At 48.8% G+C, this 21,904-nt stretch overlaps 2 protein-coding genes across 6 annotated transcripts in view; both read right to left on the reverse strand.

Annotated features, from left to right (window-relative positions):
- Positions 1 to 86: 86 nt before the first annotated feature.
- DHRS13 (dehydrogenase/reductase 13) lies at positions 87 to 4,777 on the reverse strand. 2 transcript variants are annotated; one of them, XM_072639814.1, is made up of 5 exons: positions 4,492 to 4,777; positions 4,159 to 4,277; positions 3,445 to 3,568; positions 2,937 to 3,308; positions 87 to 1,608 (listed from the first exon to the last, which is right to left on the reverse strand). In XM_072639814.1, exons 1-5 carry the CDS (start codon positions 4,616 to 4,618, stop codon positions 1,247 to 1,249), a joined length of 1,104 nt encoding a protein of 367 aa, XP_072495915.1. In that variant the 5' UTR covers positions 4,619 to 4,777; the 3' UTR covers positions 87 to 1,246. The 2 variants fall into 2 exon arrangements, with proteins under 2 accessions (XP_072495915.1, XP_072495914.1); XM_072639813.1 differs by having other exon boundaries at positions 644 to 1,608; positions 2,937 to 3,248; positions 4,492 to 4,715.
- A 2,909-nt stretch (positions 4,778 to 7,686) lies between these two features.
- Positions 7,687 to 21,904, reverse strand: part of PHF12 (PHD finger protein 12) — a 33,453-nt gene continuing 19,235 nt past the window's right edge. For 3 of the 4 annotated variants that reach the window (XM_072639815.1, XM_072639817.1, XM_072639818.1), the window contains 12 exons: positions 21,430 to 21,823; positions 20,697 to 20,817; positions 19,049 to 19,181; positions 17,035 to 17,199; positions 15,482 to 15,640; positions 13,954 to 14,752; positions 12,413 to 12,538; positions 11,625 to 11,768; positions 10,739 to 10,837; positions 9,871 to 9,953; positions 9,314 to 9,452; positions 7,687 to 8,902 (listed from right to left, as the gene is read on the reverse strand). In XM_072639815.1, coding sequence (XP_072495916.1) covers positions 8,568 to 8,902; positions 9,314 to 9,452; positions 9,871 to 9,953; positions 10,739 to 10,837; positions 11,625 to 11,768; positions 12,413 to 12,538; positions 13,954 to 14,752; positions 15,482 to 15,640; positions 17,035 to 17,199; positions 19,049 to 19,181; positions 20,697 to 20,817; positions 21,430 to 21,823 — 2,697 coding nt within the window. In that variant the 3' untranslated portion in view covers positions 7,687 to 8,567. The remainder of the gene's footprint in view (positions 8,903 to 9,313; positions 9,453 to 9,870; positions 9,954 to 10,738; positions 10,838 to 11,624; positions 11,769 to 12,412; positions 12,539 to 13,953; positions 14,753 to 15,481; positions 15,641 to 17,034; positions 17,200 to 19,048; positions 19,182 to 20,696; positions 20,818 to 21,429; positions 21,824 to 21,904) is intronic. The other variant, XM_072639816.1, reaches the window with a different exon arrangement.

The following is a 21,904-nucleotide window of genomic DNA, read 5'->3' on the forward strand; positions in this document are numbered from 1 at the left end:
CACTGGGCTCCGCCCCCCCCCCCCCCGGAAGCGCGGCGCGGCCGCCATGTTGAGAGTGGCGGCGTTAGAGAGGCGCGGAGAGATCGTCGTGGGAAGCCAGCTTTATTGGTCCGGCAAACACCGCGCCCCTCCTCTCGGGCCAGAGGTCACCTCAGGGTTAATTGGCGCCCACAGGCCACTCCCTGCTCCCTCTCCTCGGGGGATGAAAGTCACTGCTCTCCCCTTCTGGAAGGGAAGAGAAATATGCTCGTCACCTCGGGGCCAGGGCCGTGGGGGACAGTGACCACCTCCGGGCCAGGGCCGTGGGGGACAGTGACCACCTCCGGGCCGGGGCCGTGGGGGACAGTGACCGCCTCCGGTCACCTCCGGGCCGGGGCCGTGGGGGACAGTGACCGCCTCCGGTCACCTCCGGGCCGGGGCCGTGGGGGACAGTGACCGCCTCCGGTCACCTCCGGGCCGGGGCCGTGGGGGACAGTGACCGCCTCCGGTCACCTCCGGGCCGGGGCCGTGGGGGACAGTGACCATCTCCATCTCTAGGGCTTCTAGGGGACAGTAATCATCCTTTATCACCTCTACCCCCAGGACCTCCAGGAGACAATGCCCACCTCCATCCCCAAAGCCTCTAGGGGACAATTATCATCTCTCCTTAACTCCGCCCCCAAAGGGATTAATAGTTTTCTACCTTCTTCCCTCCTGCTCCCCTCCCCCTTCTCCCAAGGCCCTAAAGTATAATAAACAGCTAACTGCCATCCCCCTCTAAAGCTCTGCCCATTAACAAGAAGAAGCGTCCAGGCTCTGAAAAGTCTGAAAATGCACCGAGGGCTTCCTGGAGACAGAAGGAAAGGTGGGGGGCACTAGTCCAGTTCAATGGCAGTCATCTCTAGACTGGCTGCCAGGTGATAGTGTACGTGTGTATGTGTGTGTATGTGAGTGTATGATTGTATGATTGTGTAGTGGAGGCAGCAGGGGACCAGGAGTTGTTCTCAAGGATAATCAGCTAGCTTGCAGGGGGCTGTGAGCTTTGCTGGTGGATGATCCAGGTTTGGATCTGAAAAGGACTATGGAGGTCATCTCATCCAACCTGCCCCCTTCTACAGATGAGGGTAGATTAACAGCCTTTCACTGGTTGCTGCTGCTGCTGCAGACTTAGGAGCCCCTTATTGGAGTTAAATGATTCTGGCTCTCAGCCCTGCAACCCACAGCTACACAGACATGGTGTGCTCTGCTCCTCAGGGGACAATGGAATCTAGAGGTTGCGGAACCTAGAGAGTGCTGGGTCTGTGGTGACTTGGGCCAAAGGGCTACGTGGGGACCCTGGCTTCGGACTGGTGTTCTGGATCTCCTCCTTTGTCAGTCCAGTCAGTTTTTCACTGGCCTCCCACAGCCGACAGGCAGCCCGGTCATCACGGGCTGATGTGGGAACCTCTTCCACGTGGCAGTTGGCAAAGTATCGACCGCTGAGTGGTTCAATGCCTTCCTGGAGGGCACAGTGTAGGGGTGTCTGTGCTCCACCCCTTGGAGTCCTCAGCACCAGCCAGGCCAGGGGGGATAACAACAAATGCAGCCAGGTTGGCACATGGCGGAGAAACAACTCTGAGTTCACTGGACCTGTAGGTGGGAGAATGAAAGCAAGGTTGGCAGAGGGCCTGGGTGGGTGGAGGCTCATAGGCTCAGACTTAAGAGATGAAAGGAATCTCAGAAGTCATTAAGCCCTTATTGTACAGATGAAGAAACTGAGACCCAGAAAGTTTAAGTGACTTGCTTATTGTCATACAGATGTTAAATGGCAGTGCTGGAATTTGAATCCAGATCCCTTATCTCCAAATTCAGCATTTTTTCTACTGTGCCATACTATCTCCTGCTATGAGGGGGATAGGAGGGACCCTTGAGCGATTAAGGGATAAGGATCCAAACCAAGAGCAGGAAAGAGTAATGTTAGTCTGGCATTCAAGGCTTTCCACATTCTAGCTCCAACCTTATCTCCCAGTGAACTCACTACACTCACTAGTCTCTCTGCCCTGACCATTGAACATGACTGGGGCACTCCAGTCTAACACCATTCCTCTACTAGAGCACCATCTTCTCTGCCTACTAGACTCTTCAAAAACCAGTTCATGCCTTGCTTTCTCCACAAAGCCTTGCCCCTTACCCACTCCAGTCCCAGTAGGCTGCTCCCTTCTTTGATCTTGGATGGTCCATGCTGTTGAGGACCAGCTCACCTGGTCCTTACTGTTTCTTTAGTTTGTGTATATCATCTCTATTAGAATGTAAGCACTTACAGAGGGTGGGAACCATATCCCTCTGGCTTGTACATCCTCAGTTGTTAACCCTAGAGCTTGGGACATAATCAGTGTCCTGTTGTTTGACTGAGTGATATCTGCATGTGCTTTGTCATCTCCGGATGCAGCTGCAGGATTGAACTGGAAGTCACAGAGACAGGATGTAGAGAGTCTGAACTTTAACCCAGGTCTGGATGCCAAGGCCAGCTAATAACAATTTATCTTTGTATCCGATTGTCTTTTTGGGTGTGTTCAGCTGATTGGGAAGCAGTATAGTGGAGAGTTGTATTCCTAGTTCTTCTCCTGGCTAGCTGTATTGTTTTGGGCAACTCCCCTCTCTTGAGGCCTGTTTGTTCCTCCAAGGTATATATGAGGAGGTTGAGCTAGAACTATTTAAGTGGTCTCTAAGGTCTCTTTTAGTTTAGACATTCATGGGATATTGATTTAGAGCCATGAGGAACCTTAGAGGCCATCTACCCAGAGAGGTTTAGTAACTTATTCAAGGGCAGCACACTACCTGTTACACCAAGTTGCTTCTCATGCTATGCTTTGTACCTTACAAGTGGGAAGTGGGTTGAGAGTCCAGGACCAAATGGAAGAACTCAGGACTCTCAAGAATCAACAACAGAATTGTGACGCCCATGATGGGTTCCTCACCTGGGTGGGCAGCGTAACAGGTGACTCCAGTGCCCTCGAGCTGAGTGGCAAGCTCTCGAATGAACAGCACGTTGGCCAGCTTGCTGTCTGCATATGCCCGTAATTCTTGCTGCCAGCCACAGACTGGGCGATCCAGGTGGGAGAAGTCCAGGCGGCCTCGGCGGTGGGCTGCTGATGCCATCACCACCACACGGCTTGGGGCATTGGCTTTCAGCCGGGGAAGCAGCAGATGGGTCAACAGGAAAGGACCCACATGGTTTACCCGAAGGATCAGATTAAATGTTTCCTTAGCTTTGCCACAGGAACTGATCCCTAAAGAAGGAGCAACGTTGGGTGGGCATGCAAAGTTCCCTTGATCCTCAGTGTTCCTATCTGTAAAACGGGAACTATGAATCATTTTTATATACCCATAGCTTGTGTACTGATGCCATCTCCCCTTTCTGGCCATAGGAACTATGCCTTGAACCATGGCCCACCCATTTTCCTGACCTCATTCCTCTGTTCTCACCTGCATTATGGATGAGGAGGTCCAGTCTTGGCTCTGAGCTCAGGAAGGCAGTGGCAAAGGAACGCACAGAATCTAGGCTGGACAGATCCAGCATCATGAAGATGACCTCGTTGTTCCCACTCTCCTGGAGACACCAGTGCAGGGAAGGGGGTGAGAACACCTGGGCACCTTCCACCTCCTTCCCTGTGGGCCCTGAACCCTGTTTCTTGGCATTTGAGGACCTGTGTTCAAATCTACCATTTTCTACCTATGGGATTTGGGGCAAGTGATTTAATTTTCTCATATAAGGGCTGAACCTTATGTATGAAATAGTGAGGAGGCCATTAAACCCAGGTCCTAAATCCTAGTCCCACCATTCCCTAGTCCACCTATAAAGGATCCCAGATCTAGAGCTAGAAGATACTTCAGAGGTCTTCTAGTTCAGGGCCTTGAAGTTCTAGGCCTTCTAGTATTTCGCCAATGAGGAAACAGTCCCAGTGAAGTCAATTGCTTGAAGGGTAGAAATAGATTTGAAGCCAGGTCCTCTGGTAAGTAACTTGTTATGCTCCTGAGCCTCAATGGACTTAGGAATGCTTGCCCTTGCCCTATCCTATCTCTCTCGGCTGTTTGGAAGATGCAAGTGAGATAATGTGTTTATGGAAAAGTCTAACAAAACGAAAACTTCTGAGAAGTCTAAAGCGCCACTGGACGGACTTCAAGGGCGGTCACGATTACCTTTCGGATATCATAGACTGCTGCCTCCCCCTTTTCTTTGCTTCGGCAAGCCAACACCACTCGGGCTCCACGCTGGGCCAGCTCCAAGGCTGTCATCTTCCCGATGCCGGTGTTACCACCTGAAATGACCCAACCCCCAGGGGCGGCATCAGCCGAGCTGAGGGTGAAAGGGTGGGAAGGAAACGACGGGGCCCCTTCCTGCCCTGTCCAGGTCCCGTCGGACACTCGCCAGACATCCCTCCTCCGTCTCTGTGCCAGAGCTGTAGGAACTGGGCGCAGCGACGGAGAGGAGGAGAGCTTTCCAGGCGCTCAGGTGTGTGGGCCCTTCCTTACCAGTGACCACGGCCGTCTTTCCCTTTAGGTTGATGGGGCTCACACAGGGCACGGCTTTGATGAAGTTATAGTAGATGAGGACGTAGGAGGCCAGCAGCATCCCGGCTCCTAGCAGGAGCGCGTCCATGGTCCGGCTCGCCTGGGTTCCAGCAGTCGGGAAGCCGGGGTCAATTTCAGCCTGGTAGATTTCAATTCCTGCTCCCGAGCTCCGCCCCCAACTATGGCAAAGCTGAGGGCTCAAACTTGCTCCGCGTCTCTTCGGCTCTGCCTCGAGCGGCCGGGGCAGCGGATACCGTGGGGCGGGGGAGGGGCACCCAGCTCACGCAGCGCGGCCGTGGGGGATGGGGGTCTCTGCTAGTTTGGTTATAGGAAAAGCTTGGGGCGGAGGTGGTGAAGTGGCCCCCAGCCAGGCCAGGAATTGGCAGGGAGGGGCAGGAGTGCCACCTCCAGGCAACAGCTGGGAACTGCGCCCTGCTCAAGTTTTGACTGAGCTGTCACTTTTAGAGAGGCGGGCCATGAGCTCCCGGCTGTGCAGCTGGACCGGGACCCCAGGGGCCTTCCCATTTTACGGAGGAGGAAACTGAGGCAGAGAGAGAGGGAGAGAGGGAGGGGGAAAGAGGGAGGGAGAGGGGGAGGGGGAGGGGGAGAGAGGGAGGGAGAGGGGGAGGGGAGAGAGGGAGGGAGAGGGGGAGGGGAAGAGAGGGAGGGAGGGAGGGGGAGAGGGAGAGAGGGAGGGAGGGAGGGGGAGAGGGAGACAGGAAGGGAGGGAGGGAGGGAGAGAGAGAGAATGAATGAGAGGCCAGCTTCAGGCTGTCCAAGTCCTTCATGTCTTCCCTTTCCTCTTGGGTCTTCAGACAGACCTTGTCAATGCCCCTTCCCATCTTTCTCCCTATAATGTACTTATACTTATTACTGTCTTTCCAATTTCTCCAGCCGGTCTTCTGCATCTTGTCCTTTTTCTCAACCTTAAGACTGACCTTTTCCAGTGAGCCTTCCCTGACTCATCACCATCCTTCTCTTCCTTAAATGTCTACCTCACCTGTTTATTCCCTTTTTTAGATAATTTATATTTAGTATATATGTACCTCTTTCACATATATGTATGGATGTGCATATGTGCACCTACATATATAAACACATATATATCACCCATTTATACATTCCCTTTAAATATATATAAATTTTTTAGTTTATGTATATATAGCTCCCCTTCCTTGTTTAGAGCACCCTTGTTTATATATGTGTATATATGTAATACCTATGTGTATGTATATATGGAATGTGTGTATATATACACGAGTGTATATACATACATTCCACATACACACACATTTCCCTCACCCTTACAGTACAATAGCACCTTTTACCTTTTTGTAGCTTAAAACTGTAGAGACATTTGGGATAATCTGAATATCTCAGCACTGTTAGAATTAGTAGAAATTACCCTTGCCTCCTCCAAATCCTTTTTACCACCTCATCTTGCACCCTGCACCGGGCCTCCAACTTGGCTCTGCCCCACTTTGCTGTGTAACTTAGAACCTGTAACCTCATTTTTTGGGGGATTCAATGTTTGCAATTATAAAATGGAGAACAGACATCTCTCCTTTGAGGGCTGTTAGGTCATAGATGTTAGTTTCTTGGAGGGAAGGGGCTACGGCAGCAGACCTGAGAAATGTCTGGGCCAACAGACACTGTGAGTGAACACCCACTAGCCTGTAAGGTAAGGTGTGAGGATAATCCTATTTTTGCCAAAGACAATTCTCTGAAGAGAATTCTGGGTTGGTGAAAGTTCAGAAGATTTTGAGGGGGTGTCTTCAAATTCAATAATAGCGACTTTCAGTTTAGAAAATGTTTTATAGACATGTCAGTGGATCTTAAGAAACCTAAGAATAAAAGCTAATGTTTATACAGCACTTATTGGTTTGCGATGGACTTCACATACATGATCTCACTTGATCCTCACAACAACCCTGTGAGGTAGGTATTACCCCCCTTTAACAGATGCAGAAATTCTGACAGATTTTAAGTGACCTGCCTAGGAAATCACAGTTCACTTCAGAGGTAGGAACCTAAACCAGCTCCTTTTTACTCCAAGTCTAAGGCTCTTCACTCCGCTTCCTCTCTAGCCCAACCCTGTATTCAAGGGGAGAAAAGGGAAGTAAGATGCCTGAGGTGAAGACAGAAGTCACTGGGACCTGAGCCCAGGTTTCCTCTCAGATCCTCTCTGCCACTAGTTATTGTCCTTCAAAACAGCTTCCTTCAGAGATGCTTGGAAGGTTGACATATGTAAATGGAATTTGACTCATTTTGCAAAGTTGTAGAGGACCAAACTACAGCCTTCAGAAATTGTGGATTTCACTTTTGGGGAAGGGGAAGTCCTAGTGATCACAACAACTGTCAAGAAGTGGAAGGGGAAGATGGGATGGCATTCCTGTTCAGGTGGAGGGTCAGCTTCGGTAACTCCTGGTCTTCCAACTCTTTGAGATTCTACTGACTAATCCCTCAACGCTCACTAGACCAGTGCTGCTTGGACAGCAAGGCTTATTTCTAGTTTTCCTTATCAAAGAATGAGATTAATGTAACAGAAATATCATTGGTCCTCTTATGCCAACCAAGTTAGCTAAAAAAAAAAAAATCACCAAATGAATTCAAAGGTCTTTCCACACATTTGTCACACTCCTCCTCAATCACTACATTGCGCAGGGTAGCTTGACACCCCTCCTCCAAAGCAGGGCTTCTAGACCTTTCCTATGTTATGGACCCTTTTTGGCATTCTTGACCTTAAAACTCATGCACCCCTTCTCAAAATAATGCTTTTAAATGACTAAAATACACAGGATTACAAAGGAAGCCAAAGGCTAGTGAAAATAAAGATAAAAAGTATTTTTTCCCTCATCCACATTCACAGACCCTCAGAATTCTACCCCTCTTCTAAAGGGTCAGAGTTGGGGAGGGTCTAGTTTGATTATATATGGCCCAGTCACAAGCTCTGACATCTGTTTTTCTAACCGACTTTTCCTTTCTCTCGTCCATTCAAAATTCAAATTTCACAAAGATTTCCATTTTCCTGGGAAGACTGATATCAAAGGCAGAAGATTGTCCAGAAGGGTCATCTTCTCCATCTTTGGCCAGGGAGAATGGGATGGCCCCCTTCTCAAGGTGATGACAGGCATGACAGACAGGCAGAAAACATGATTTGAAGTATTTTTGGTTTTTTATATACAGAATACAGGAAAGTTTTTGTAAAGTCTAAAACATTACAATTACTATGTACATTGGTACTAGCCGTGAGGGGAGAAGGGTTGAGGGGAGAAGTGGCAAGAGAACAAAAAGGAGACAAAAACAGGTTTACGACAAAACGTTTTTGCTACAATAGACAATTTGAAGAAAACGTCCTACCACATGTACTGTACACAGCTTTAAAAACATTGAAAAAAATGCCATCACTGGGTGTATTTACACAAAATCCAATACGCTTTTCCTTATTTGAAATACAACAGGATGGACAGCCAGAAAAGAGTTAAATCTTCCATTTGTCCACAACACACAGTAGGCTACCTGTAGTGCAACCGCAGCAGGGGGAGGGGGAACCATGGGAGGAGAGTGGGTAGCGATCTTTATATTAAATAAAACAATGATATTGTATAGATTTTGCTGTATGAAAACTGTATTTTTTTCTTTTAATATAAAACTATTGTCACTGCCACAAAATAGAACAAGTTTCTGATTATTTTACAACGGTGGGCGGGCGGGTGGGGTGGGGAGGGAGGTGGGGCAGGGTCCGTCTTGATTTTTGCTTCGGAGAAAGTGTCCAGGTCCTCAGCCTCCCCTCCCCAAAGCTCTTTTGAGCTCTGGTCTGCCCCGTTCCCATGAAATGTCGAGTACAAATATATGTGCAAATGCCCCCTAGAACTTGAGAAAGAAGAAAAAGGATAAAAAAAGAGTCCAAAGGTTTTCTTCATTTCATGCAAAGGTTGTAGTTGAACAGTTTCTGGTGGAGGATAGAAAAACCCCGGGCTTGGTTTTGTACATTTTTGCATTGGAGGAGTCTCAGGGTAGAGCGCCTGCGCCCAGGCCTAGGGCACCGAGTTGGAGCGCAGCACAGGGCCCTGGGGAGACTTGAGGGAGAACTTCTCAGCCAGGCCCCCGTCTGGAAGGAGGGCAGCATCTCCTTTGGATGGTTTGGTTGCAAACTCCGTGACACTGAAGACAAACTGTAGGCAGCCCAGCTTGATGTAGCTGCCATGGTGCAGCAGAGCTGTGCCCTCCCAGCCTGCCCCGCTGCCCCCGATCAAGCTTGAGCTGCTGGCTTTGCAGTTACACGGCCACCGAGGCTGTCCCTGGGCCTGGGAGCTCATCATAGCGGCCTCTTCTGTGGGCTCCTCTTCCTGCTTCCGGCTTCTTCTGCGTTCTGAGAGAGGAAAATGGGGCTCAGGGTCTGAGCGCAGGAGGCCCAGGACTATCCCAGCAGCTGCAGGCTCACTGGGGATTGGTGGAGGGGAAGTAGGGGAAGTTAAGTGCTCGGAGGAGAGGCCCAGGAATTGGCCTGGGGATCTGTGGGGCCTGGAGGAAGGGTAAGGAGAGCTGGAGTGAGAATATCTCCCCAAGAGGGAGTGCGAACATGGAAGGGAAACCAAAAGCCTAGAGCTAGAGACACCCCAAAGAAGGGAGAGAGTAAGGAGAGAACCCAGAGAAGGTGGCTGGAGATAAAGGAACAAATACAATCCTAACGTGGACTCCAAGATAAGGTTGGAGCACCCAGAGCAATCCAAGGAAGCCCCTTCCCCAGAGCCAGCCAGTAAGGGGCTCTGTTCCAACTTACTGATGATGCTTTGCACTTTGGCAACAATACTGCTGGGGGGAGTGGGGGGTGTCTTCTCTGAGAAGTCACAGGAGTACAGCACGTTGTCCACCGTTGTCCCATGTTCACTGTAGTTCAACAGCTCATAATGCTTGGTATTCTAAGGGGAGACTAGACATAAGCTCATCAAGCTGGGGACAGAGAACTGTTACCCCCCGAGACTCAGAGCCTTGCAGGCAGGGCCCTGCCTCTAGTTGTGCACACCCTGGGTGTCCAGTCGCAGCTGGACGAGTCCAAGGCAGAGGTGGTGGCTTTGGGTCACTGATCACCTGACCTTCCAATGGCAGGCTCCCCTGGGCTATGCTGCTGACCTAGTTCTAACTCTTCTTCCCCTACCCCATTCTCCCCCTCGAATAGCCACAGGGAAGAGAGAGACTGGCTGGGTCTTTCTGCCAGGCCAGAGGGCCTCCCTTCAGAAGGGAAGATTCAATGAGCAGGATGACGGAGGAAAAACCAGAGCCTAGGACACCCTAGGTGGCAAAGATGAGCCTTTGGCCTCTGTGTCTGCTCTCACTCACCTCATCATAGAAGATGCAGGCATGTTTTCCAGACACGTAGTTACAGTGACCATAGTTTGTAAGGCACACGTCCATGTCAGCTCCTGCAGGCAGGAAGAGATGAGACACAAGTTGTGAGAGATAGTTCTTGAGTAAATTACCGATACACACTTGGGGGAGGGAAGTGAGGGACGGAGGAGGCAGCCGAGGATTCCCGCCTGTGTCCTTATGAGGGCCCCAGGTTGGGGACTGTCTGCAGCTGCCTCTCTGCTGGGCAGAGGAGCTGCAATTTTGCTCTGGGTCAGAGGGTACACAGAAAGTGAACAAAAGCTGTGGTCCCCTCTAATTCTCTTCTTAGAAACTGCAAGGACCACCGAATATTGAAGGAGATGTCTCAGCAAGGGGGTGTTTAATTGGGACAGTTTGAGAGGTGAAGGGTCTATTAAATCATCATCTACTACAAGGGCAGGGCAACGGCTGGGCTATAAAGGTCTCCACAAGGTCCTTCTTGAGGTGAACACAGCCAAGCCCTTTGTAAAGGCAGGGTTGGGGAGGTCTGCGCATGTGTGTGGCTCACCTATTCTTAAAAGATCTCTAGGATAGTAGAGTCCAAAACCTCCTCGGGCACGTCTTGTGGTGATTAACCAGTCTCAATGTCCAGAAGTTAAGTCTAACTCGCATCCCTCTTGCTGCCACTCAAGCCCATTTTCTCTTGCTCTGTCCTAAGTGGGGATGGACAAGTAGCCACTTGCCCCCTCTTCTCTATTGCTTGGGCTCTCTAGCTGAATGAATGCCTGCGTCCAAGTCATGCAAGTATCCCCATGGAGGGGTGCCCTCCTCCCTTCCCAATGGGGATGTGGGGGTTGGCTCTTCCTGTAGGCTTGCTTACCTGTTCCAATGTAGAGGGTTCGATAGCACATGTTCACAGCTCCTCCCAAACCCATGAGGGGGTAGAATACAGCTCGGGCTTGCACCTCCTTTCTGTGTACTACAACATATATGCACAGAAGCACACACACAGAAATACACACACATACACATACACACACACACACAGAGAAAGGGATGGCATCACTCAATCAGATCTCAGGGGGCCACACTAAAGTTGTATTCAGACAGACAGAGAACTGATAAATTGATAGCTCCTTCTCCTGAGGAAAATGCCTTAGGGCTTCTGGTCAAGACTTCCCCAAGTTTATCTTGGCTCCAGGGAGATAAGTCTAGCTCCACGATGGCTCAGCTTTCCAAGCTCAAGGGGAAGGGGTTCCATATGGAGAGGTTGGGAAGAATTCAGAGGAGGCCAGAGTCCTGAGCAGATCCCTCCCTCCCTTTTAGTTCCCTCATTTGTAAAATGAGGATATCATCTCTGATGCTTAACTCATAAATCAAATGAAATAAATGAGGCCAAACACTTTGTAATCATAAAGCACTAAGAAAATGTCAGCCACTCTTACACTGTTACTTCTTTTGGTTCACTGCTCCCTCCCTAAATTCTCAAAGCCCTGGCTGTCTCTAGAGGAGAGCTGCCCTTACCCCAACTCTCCCCACTTCCAATGTCTGTGGAGCTGGTGCACATCACAGGGCCTGCTGAGGACCACTGGCTGTGCCTGCCAACGGCTTCTTGATTTAAGCCTTCAACTTCCAATGGACTATGAAAATCCCCTCTGAGACCTGGGGTTGCCATCCTGCTATTGCCTGAAACCCTGATCCTGGTAAGAGCTCAAAGCAAGAGCCCAGACTATCCAGGGAGGCTGGATAGCAGACCATGTACCTACCTTCTGTATGATGCCCCCCAGGGGCCAGTGAATGTGTCCCAACATTGCCAACCACAGTCTGGACTCGGGAAGGGAAAAGCTGATGTATTCTCTGCAAGGCCAGGAACTTGATCAGCTTCTCATCCAGCATATTTATCTCAATTTCTGTAAACCAAACCCACAGGTCAATAAATAACTGGGGAGGGAAGGAGAGAGCAAGAAAGGGGAGGGTCCTGGACTATTCAGACTTTCTGAAGTTCTGCCATTTCCATATGTAGGCCTAACTTCAAAGAGAGGGCTGTTCAGAGCCTCAGTACTAGCCAGAAAAGAGAGAAGAGTCATCCTGAATCCTTTGGAGTACTCAGTTGCTTTCTAGTTCTGAATTCTGGCTTTAAAATGGGTGGTTTCTACAGTAGGTTGGCTTGGTGTTTGCGAACTTGAACATGCAAAATAAAATCAGTCAATATTCCTATTCCAAATGCCCTTTACCTGTCTGCCTGCCTCAGAAACAAGTACCTGGACTCCCCTCTCCATTACTGGCCCAAGGGAGCTTCCTCTCATGGACCCCAAAGGTTCCAGATAAATGGGTTATAGGGTCATGGTAAGCAAGTCTATTCCCTAGTCTCTGCAGGTGTCCTTGTGAGTACAGAAGAGGGGAGGCAAAGAAAAGGACATTCCTTTTACCCCATGCCTTTGGTCCTTGTTGCTCCAGAAACATAAAATACCAGCAGCCCTAATTACCACTCTACAGGAAATAACCCTGGGATTCCTTACTATGGTCATCTAAACTTCAGAAGCTGCCCACTCACCTCCATTGACGTCCATCAATGCCCGAAGAGAATTGGTGAGATCTACCATTGCAGTAGAGTTGGCCGGGAAAGGTGGTACGGTTAAAGAGCTTCCTATGGATAATGTGCCAGGGCTGACCTTGCCATCTGCGGATACAGCAGGAAGAAAAGAGTTATTTTTAAAGTATCCTGTTTTTTTGGTTGTCTTAATTGCTAACCCAAGGAAATCCCATTCTCTTTCCCAAAGATTATAAGTTACTGCAGCAAATATATCTTTAAGTCTTCAAACTGAGATCTTTATTCTTTGGAAGAATAGTAGCCTTTGATAAACTATCCCTGGGTATGGGGTCTCTCATGCAGCGGACCACTTAGTTAAGACTTCAGTGATTTGCCATTTCCTTCTCCAGCTCATTTTAAAGATAAGGAAATTGAGGTCAGCAGGATTAAGTGACTTGCCCAAGGTCACACAGCTAGTTAAGTGACTGAGGGCAGCTTTGAAGTCAGGAAGATGTCTTCCTGATTCCAGGCCCTGGCACTCTATACACTTTACCACCTCGTTTTTCTACACATAAAATTCTACCAGGATTTGAGTCTCATTCAGGCACTGGCTTAGCAACTCTGGATACCAAAATACAAACCATTCTGTTTTTTCACAGGAATGGAGAGAGTATGGAAATTTTCTTAGATGATGAAAGACAGGTTTTGGGGGCAGCCATGTCTAAAAAAGTATGTCCAGTATATTTTCCTTCCCTCATTTCTGGAATTTAGAATTATCTAAGGAAGGCTTAAATCTTAGTTCAGACTTTGATTCTGGGTGGACTCTTAGCACACACCCATGGCTTTAGGGTCTGCTTCTGAATGATGCCATTAGCTTTGTGAGGCTGTTCGAAAGATTTCTGTGTCACTCCTTACTGATATGAAAATTTTACAAAGAGTCAGCCCAGGTAAATCCTGGGCAAATTTCCAATCAGTTTCCAAGGCCAGGATCCAGGCTCTCCCTTGGACCACGAAATGCTGAGGAAGTCACCTAGAACCTTACAGCAAGAGAAATAGCTCAAAGGATCCTAATGACTGTCTCCAAGGCACAAACACAGCTAAGTAAGTAGAACCAGGTGGCCAAAGGGTCAAGAGATCTAGGCGGACTTGTTAGGGGACTCTAGCAATGTTAAAACTATGCAGGGTTCTAATTCTGCAAGTGGGGACAAATTAACCAAGTTGCCCCCCCCCCTTTTCTTTTATTTTACTTAGCAGTATTTTTATATTTTCCAATTACACATAAAGACAGTTTCCAACATTCACTTTTATAAGATTTTGAGTTCCAATTTTTTTTTCTCCCTCCCTCCACCCTCCCCAAGACAGCAAGCAATCTGATATTGGCTATTACCATGTCCCTTAACTGAAGTATGTGGGAATGGCTGCTGAGATGAGGTAGGAGGGGGTGAGGAGGAAGGAAACGGCGCTTTGTGGACAATATGGCTGCCAAAGTTCCTGTGAAGTCCATGAATTTATTGTTACTTACCAAGTAGTACAGAAAATTAATCCCTGTGCACAGTGATGCTCACCTGAAGATGGCGCTGGTGAGCAGAATCGCTGGTTGGCCCCCATTGCCAATATGCCGTCTCCTGCTGCCTGGGGGGGAGTGAGCACCCGAGTAGCATTTGGGGGTGAGCCAAGCGGCCTCGAATCTGTCAGTGGGGGTCCTATCTGTGTCTGAACATTCTTTCTTTGCAAAGTGCTGGTGGTCTCTAGGCTGGCACAAGAACTGGGAATGGAAGGTGGCAGGCTCGGGACAGGTGCCAAGCTCCTTTGGGTACATGAAGCAGGGCCAGTGGTGTTCTCTGTCTTCACGATGATACCGACAGTGTGGTTCTGAAGGCCCCCTACCGCTGGTGGTGTGAGAGGCCGGGGCCAAGATTGCCGGTGGGAAACTACTGGGAGAGTAGTCCCAGAACTTTGGAGCCGACGAGGGTCTGGGGGGTCTGGGGGGAGACCATAAAGGTGTGGCCCATTGGCTTTCACCTCTGTGCCCGTTGGCCCATTGGAGGTCCCACAGGCCACCACTTTCTTGGATTTGTCCATACAAGAGCTGCAGTTGACATCCTCAGGGGCTGGGAGCTGCTGGGATGGAGATGAGCTCAGGGAGTTCTGAGTGGTAATCCCGGAGGGGCAAGACATTGGGTAAAGGGACGGCGTGGGTGCCTTGTCAGCTGCCTGCAGAGAGGTGGTGATTGAGCCGTCAGCCACAATAACAGGCTTAATATCAGCCTTCTCTGTCTGTTCAGAGTCCCAATGCCAGGGTATCTGCTTAGCAGATAAATGTTTCAATATGCTGCACTGGAGTGCAACAACACTACAGAGCCACTGCAAACAGAAAGGAGAGGCAGGTCAGAGGAGAGAGAGGTGAGGGACCATGCTTCCCCCGTGGTGGTGGTGATGGCGGCAGCATGCATGAGATCTAGAAAACCACTGATGATGCTCTACCGGGCTGGCTCAGAAGCAGCTTGTGGGGGGGGGGGGGGGGGGGGGGCAGGCCCCAGGCACAGTGGGGCAAACTCTGGGGAAGGGAGTGAGAGGGAGCAGACCCTTGGGGACCTTCTATCCCAGCCACAACCTGGGTGACCTTCCAGGTGTTCATTAGGGATCCCTTCTGACTCCGCAGAGATGATCAGAAGGGGCGACTTCTTGGAGGACAGGTGTTCTAGAAGGATGGTGATAAATGAAGGGAGGAGCTCTGCAGGAATCAGTCATTCTGGCCAACACTTTCTGGAGTAATCACTTCACATTTTCTCTAGCTCTAAGACAGGTACCCATCTCTCCCAATATAATTCAGAGTTCCAGGTACTGCCCTATGAACTGCTAAGAGTCTACAGAGTGCTGGGCATGTGGGCTTTGGGTGGGGGCAGGACACAGCCAGACGGCTTTCTAATAAATGAGACGTACTGGACAGCTGCAGACTACCATATCAACAGGGCTTCCTGTTTTCTGTTCTCTCTGGGTCCAGCTTCAGCTCCCAGGGTGAAGAGGAAAGCCAGGAGTCCTCTGTGCAGCCTGACCCTGCCTGCACACCTTGGCTTCCAGGCCCTCACTCACCTCCTGTTGCTCTGCCTGGCTAGCAGAGTGCTCAGGGTTCAAAAGGTGCTTCTGCGACTCCTCAGGAGCCCCGTTGCAGATTAGCTCTCCATCCCGAATGGCCGCAGGTGCGAGCAGCGGAGGTGGAAACTGGTATTGGGATTTTATAGCATCAGGAACCTAATGGGAGGGGAGAGTGGAGGACATTTTCATGGAGGCCACTATCTGAGTGACAAGAGGTGGCGGGCTGTGCCAGTGTGGCAGGCTTTGCTCAGGGCTGATATGCTGCAAAGGCAGCTCCAATCTCTTCTGTAGGTGTGTGGTCACAAAGAACCTGCAGAAGTCACTAAGCTAAGTGACATTCCATACTTTGCCTTTCTAGGGAAGAAGGCCCTTTGGCAGTCCCTAGCAGCTTCGATGTGAGCTTCAGCAAACATGGAGGAGAGAGCTGACATGGAATAAAGGAACAGAGCCATTTTTCACCAACACAGGAGCTGAAGACCTGAAACTGCTCCAGAAGGAGTAACGATAACGATCCCAGTAGGTGAGAGCTGCTCATGGTCCTTTGGGGCTATGCATCATGTAATGAAATAAACTGAAAATGTATCTTACCAATAACGTGAATGGAAAAATGTCAATTGGAGTTCTTGAGCACTATTCTTTTAGCAAAACATCTAATTTCACTCTCAAACCTTTCCACGTATCAGGCATCCAGCCAGCCGCTGCCCTGAGATTTTGGCCTAAGAGTGGGAAACCATCCCATGGATGAGGTGAGGCCCAGGGAAGTCACTCAGCCCATCTCCCTTGTATTCAGACAGAAGGATCCTAAATCATAAGGTTTCAGCATTGAAGAGTTAAATTTCTCTGAACATACTTTCACCAAATTAGTTTAATCTAGACTTTTCCAAATTATAATGACCTACTGGAAGTAATTTAGTTATGGAAAAATATGATTTCCATCTCTGCACAAATGTTTGCATACTCAGAAGCACGTGGAACATTAATCTGCATTCTGTATCACATGCACCAGGGTAACAGTCAATAGTCAAAAATCACCATCTTTAAAACTGGGTGCTTTTTTTCCCCCTTCCAGAAGACATTGGGGAGGGAGGGGTACTGCCATCAGGTGGCCAAATTTGGGTACTGCAGCTTGGTCTGTGTGCAGATAGGTCTAGGAGGTTATTATGAAGAGAAAGACCAATTCCCTTCCCCTGGCTCTCAAAGAAACACAGCCTCCAGGGATCCTCCAAACTTGGAGGGTCACAATGAGTGGGGTTTCTGAAAAATAAGAGACTGAAAAGTGTTTGTAACCACTTTCCAGAACCAGATCCTTTGCTTCTAAAAGAAATGTTCTGTCCTGGGCAAAGTGGAAAACAAAGGATTCCTCTTGATGGTTTTGTGGTTTGTCATTTCTTTTCCCCCTTTCTGTGTGATTGTGGCCAATACAAGAAACCTCAGTTTATAAAATTGGGTCACATCCTCCTCTGTTCCTTCCTATGCTTCTGGATGGGCCAAAGCAAAGAAGAGAGGCAGTGAGGTGACTGTCCCCTTGCTTGCTAAGGATGCGGCTTTACCTTCAAGCTTCTTCTCTTGACGGCCTGAAGCACCCGGCGGTTAGGGGGGTGTTTTTTGTGGATGCGGTTCAGGAAGTCCACTTTGACCACGTGCTGGGAGATGGTGTCCTGGAATCTGTCAAACACCTGGCACCGGTTGCTCAAGGTCATGTTCTTCTGGTTCAGCTGGAGGGAAGACAGAGAGAGCTTTAGCCCTCTCTGACATGAGGAGACTGTGCTCCAGTGGAGGAGACCTTCTCTGGCTACCTCCTCTCCACACTGACTTGGAAATGTTCCTAACAATGCGACTGAGTGGCTTCCATGTCAAAACTCCCTCTCAAAAGTGAAGAGGTCCACAGGCAGGTCTGGTGGGAGGAAAAGAGGGTATGCTCCCGACCCCCCTGGGGGAGGGCAGGGCAGCAGAGAGGGGGCCCTTTTGTTTTGGTCCCCTGTGGGCCACCATCCCTCCTGAGCCAGGATGGGAAGGCCTTTCTCAGGGGCTGCTAAGGGTAGCAGAGATGATCGCCCTGGGGTCCTTTTAACAGAGTCAAGTCAAGTGACCCAAATTTCCTCAGGTACCAGTGTTTCCCTCTGTAAAATGGGAGGAAAATCCTGATTTTTCATGCCAGCTGAGAGAACATAAGATGAAAAGGAAGAATGATGGCTTAGAGAGGCATGTCTAGGGTGATACACTGGGCTGGGAATGAAGACCCGGCCTTGTTCTGTTTTTGCCACTGACTAGCTGGGTGAGCATGGGAAATCCTTTGACTTCTGTGTTTTGGTTTGCTTATCTCTGCAAAATGAAGGTGCTTAATAAATGACACGGTTTCTAAGAGGGCTAATATTCTCCTGGAGCTGTCAATGCTACTTAAGTACATGAAAGGTCAAATGGCTTTCCTTCCTTCTTCTCACCTTTATCCCCCTTCCCTTGGGTGCTAGTGCTAAGGAAGAATGAGCAGTGACAATTCCCTATTTCATGAGCAAAAAGTAGCAAATGCATAATTTCTCCAGAGACCTTCTCTCAGACCTGTGTTTGGGAAAGAGGTTGTAACAGCAGTGACTAAGCCAAAATACAATCAAGAACTTCAGGGAGATTTTGCTTTTCAATATGAGAATGAGTCTGGATGTGAATAGTGACCCATAAAAAAAGGGGCCAAATACTGCCATGTTGCCTGGGCCAGCCCCTCTATCAGTATCTTCCCTCTATTTTTCAGGCAAAACCCATTATTTTCTCTGGGTCTTTTCTAGCTCCTGAGTTCAGCTTTGTTAACTGTCTACAGAGAGGAGGAAGCTTCCCCTACCCTGGAGAAAGTGATCTCCAATTCTGTTCTTGCCTCATGAAATCTGGTCTGGGAAATGCACCTCCACCTTCTATGGGAAAGGTTCTTGGGATAAAAGAATATATATCTTTCCAAAGTTTTTTCTCCCTGGGACTTAGGGAAGTTTAAAACTAGATGCTGGGGACAAATTTCCAGGCTACTTGCTCATTTTGCTATTATCCTTAAGGTTGTAGATGGTGCCACATAATCATTCCTACATGGGGTTCTTGTGTCACCTGTCACTACCCAAATGAGTTACTTCCAAGCAAGCAATCACTACTGAAATAAGGCGTAAAGCTAAAACATGAAATTTTGGGGGGAGGTGGGGGACAGAGAAATAGCTTACTCATATAGCTGAGGTGTGTCAAAATCATCTGGGGTTGTCTAGAGACAGGTAGGATACATTAATTTCTAAGCAGAGAAACAGTTAAACGCAACAGAACCATCCATGCTATCAGGGAAATGGTGGCAGAAAGGAAAGTGCTGAATCTGGAGTCCAAGGACCCAACTCTGTCACTCACTAGCTGGATAATCTTGGGGAAGTCAGTCTGCCTCTGCGGACCTCAGCTGCCTCATTTGTAAAGTGAGGGATTGGATCAGATGACCACTGAGGTACCATCTAGATCAAAGGTCCTACTACTTATCCTGCTGATTTGAATTTCTTTCCTAAACAGACTATGCCTGAAAAAGACCCACCGAGTCCTGCCCATGCTTACCACCACATGCTCTATGTGATTTGGACACATCCATCTGCCCAGGGGCATGGCAGTGAGTGGTGGTTCGAGGCAGTCCATGTGGAACAGGAGGGGACAATAATCACACTGGATGAGGGGCGCCACACGACAACTCCTGCAAAGGTGACAGGTTGGACATTTATGTGCAAAATGTGAGCATCCAGGCCACACCAATGAGAACTTCATCCTGACCCCTCCTCCGGGGCATTCCTACCAGAGGAGCAGCAGCAATGGAGGAAAATGTTTGGGCCTGGAGCCTAGCACCGCCCTCCCCACTTCCCCCTCCTGAAAGGAAGCACCGTTTTCGGGGGGGATAAGGAATGTCTATTAGTAGTGTAGCTGAAGCGGCAGAATAGGAAGGACCAATGATCAATACAAGCTAGGGAAACCAGCCAATGTCAGCTCTGAGTTTCTTTCTCAGAAGGCTGTCACTATCTCATTTGGAAAAACACTTTCACTCTTTCCAGAGGTCATCTCACTGCACCAGGATTCCTCGCTCCCTGCCAAATGAATGAGGCATTCTGTAAAAATGAGCCTGCCATGCAGCCAGGGGAGTGGTGTGTGAGGAAAGGGTTCTTCTAGTCTTTTCCCATAAGCAAGTTTCAAGGAAGGGGCACAAGCAAATATCAACGATTTGTTACTCTGCTATCCCAGCGTCCTGAAGACATGTAGGATAAAATGGTTCCTGCCTGACTCGGAAAGTCTGACGCTCCATCATTCTCCTCCTGACAACATTCTGCTTTGTTAGAGCTTTTCTCCAGCTGGCCCAGCCCTGACCAGAGAATGACCTGACAAGTTCAGATTTAATAATTCAAGTGGCTGAGTTCCTTTTACTGAGGAGCTCCCAACCTAAGGTGAGCCAGTATTGTAGGTAAGCATATGAAATTTCCAGCTAGAGATTGTACTGGTTCCTTTGCAGTTTTTAAAGCTCAGTCCCCAGGGATCATCTCATCAGACCATTTGCCTCCAGAAATTATAACACCGTAGCCCTTTGATCTTTAAATGTTTAGCCAGCCCACCCATTTAAAAATCTTGCCTGTTGTTTAACTCTCTAATGGTATATTTCCTTGTCCTATTGTCAGTGATGCTGGGAAACCATGGGTCTCTCTATAAAGGAGTATGGTCTAGACTCTAGGAGAGAATGCCTTGGACCCAGAAGCCCTGAATATAAACCTTGGCTCAGGCATGTCACCTAATGATTGCTTTTCTCATCTATGTAATGAAGATCATAACACTTGTGCTAATAATCTCACAGGGTTTGGTGAAGAAGCCCCTTATAACTAAAGAAGCTATGTACATGTGGACATTAGCATAGTTGTTATTTTGGGGTACCCATCTAATGGGTGCATACATATATAAATGAAATAATGTATGTTTCTATTGGGATTCATTCAAAGAACATCCTGTATCTATACCAGGCATGAAGAATTCCAACACTGTCTGATCTCTTGGTCAAGCAGCCCCCTAAATGTGGTTATAGATGTACAACATGTTTGAGAGGAGGGAATGGAAAATAAAATGAAACCCAAGACCCCAAGGAATTGGGAAAGGAGAAATGTTAGCTCTGGGGAGATGAGAAAAAGGATTCTGGCTGCAGAATTCGATTCAGCCTTTGAGAAGACATGGGTACCTGTTACAGGTGAAGCAGACTTTGACTGGTAAGGGAACCAGACCATTGTGATCTAATTCATGCTGGGTTTTCTTGACATTTTTCCCAGTGGTTTCCTCTTTTCTCCTCCTCTTGCTAGTACCTGGAAAACAAACCAATAGTGCTGTCCTACTCCTGGTTTCAGAGCTTCTAGGCTAGGGTGAGCAGAAATGAGCCAAGCAGGAGGAACATACCACTTTGACCAGGGGTCCTTCACTAAATATGGGCAGTGTCAGATTAAAACAAGAAAAGGCAGTAGAGAAGGAGAATACAAAAGAACTTCCTAAGCAGGAAGACATCTATTTCCCCAGAAAAACCCTTCCTGAAACCAGGCAAAAACGTGAATGCTTGAACAATTTCAATTAACTAATATCAAAATCTGTTTGAAGGAATGAAGTATAAGGAGGTGGGGGCGGGGGCTGGGCTCCACTTGTATGGTCCTGATCTGAAGGTTTCTAAAGCTAGGCAATTCAATTTTCTATGAGAAAAAAATCAACCAACCAACCAAAAAAACGAACCCCTCCCCCAAACAAAGCAGGATCATTTAGCCAGCTCCGTGGAGAGGCTGTCCTTTTACAAACAAAGAGGAGGGACCGAGGGGAAGATGCTGAATGGCATTAACTCCACTGCAGCTTCAGTATGACAGGTGCTGCTTGAATCAGAACTAATACCACCAAAATGACAGCACAGAGGCTGCTGCCATTCGGGGCCTCACCTGGGAGGGCAGTGGTGCAGGTCAGTTCATTAGGAAGCTGGAACTGGGTTGGGTTTCGCTCCATGGCTGCTGCAATGAGCAGTTCGAAGGGTCGCTTCAGCTGGGGCTGCCCGCAGTCCATCTCTGCTGCTGCTGGCTCATCATCCACATCAATGATGTCCTCATCCACGTCGTTCTGTTCTGAGGTGGGTGTCTCTGTGCTAGCATTAGATGTGGGCGTTCCAGGCCGACTAGCCCTCCGCTCCAGGATCCGGGCCTGAGCAATGGCTTTGAGGTCTGTTTTGCCAGCTGACCTGTCCAACAGGTCTGTGTCGCTGCTGGGGGATGTGGTTCGTTTGCCAGATTTGTCCACCAGCCCATTGACCTGGCCCAGTTCTTTCTTCTGTTCTCGCTTCTGCATAAATGAATAGGCAGGCCTGTCACAAAGGGTTGTAGCAAACACCATAGAACAGTGGAAGACGGGCATAGTAAGCAC

The sequence above is a fragment of the Notamacropus eugenii genome, chromosome 2, assembly GCF_028372415.1.
Source record: "Notamacropus eugenii isolate mMacEug1 chromosome 2, mMacEug1.pri_v2, whole genome shotgun sequence".
Lineage (NCBI taxonomy): Eukaryota > Metazoa > Chordata > Mammalia > Diprotodontia > Macropodidae > Notamacropus > Notamacropus eugenii.

Coding starts and splice junctions, on each gene's coding strand:
- DHRS13 (XM_072639814.1), bottom strand. CDS start 4,618: ATGGACGCGCTCCTGCTAGGAGCCGGGATGCTGCTGGCCTCCTACGTC. Junction 3,309..3,444: donor CCTCCTCATCCATAATGCAG/GTGAGAACAGAG, acceptor CCCGTTTTACAG/ATAGGAACACTGAGGATCAA. Junction 1,609..2,936: donor CTGTTACGCTGCCCACCCAG/GTGAGGAACCCA, acceptor TCCCACCTACAG/GTCCAGTGAACTCAGAGTTG.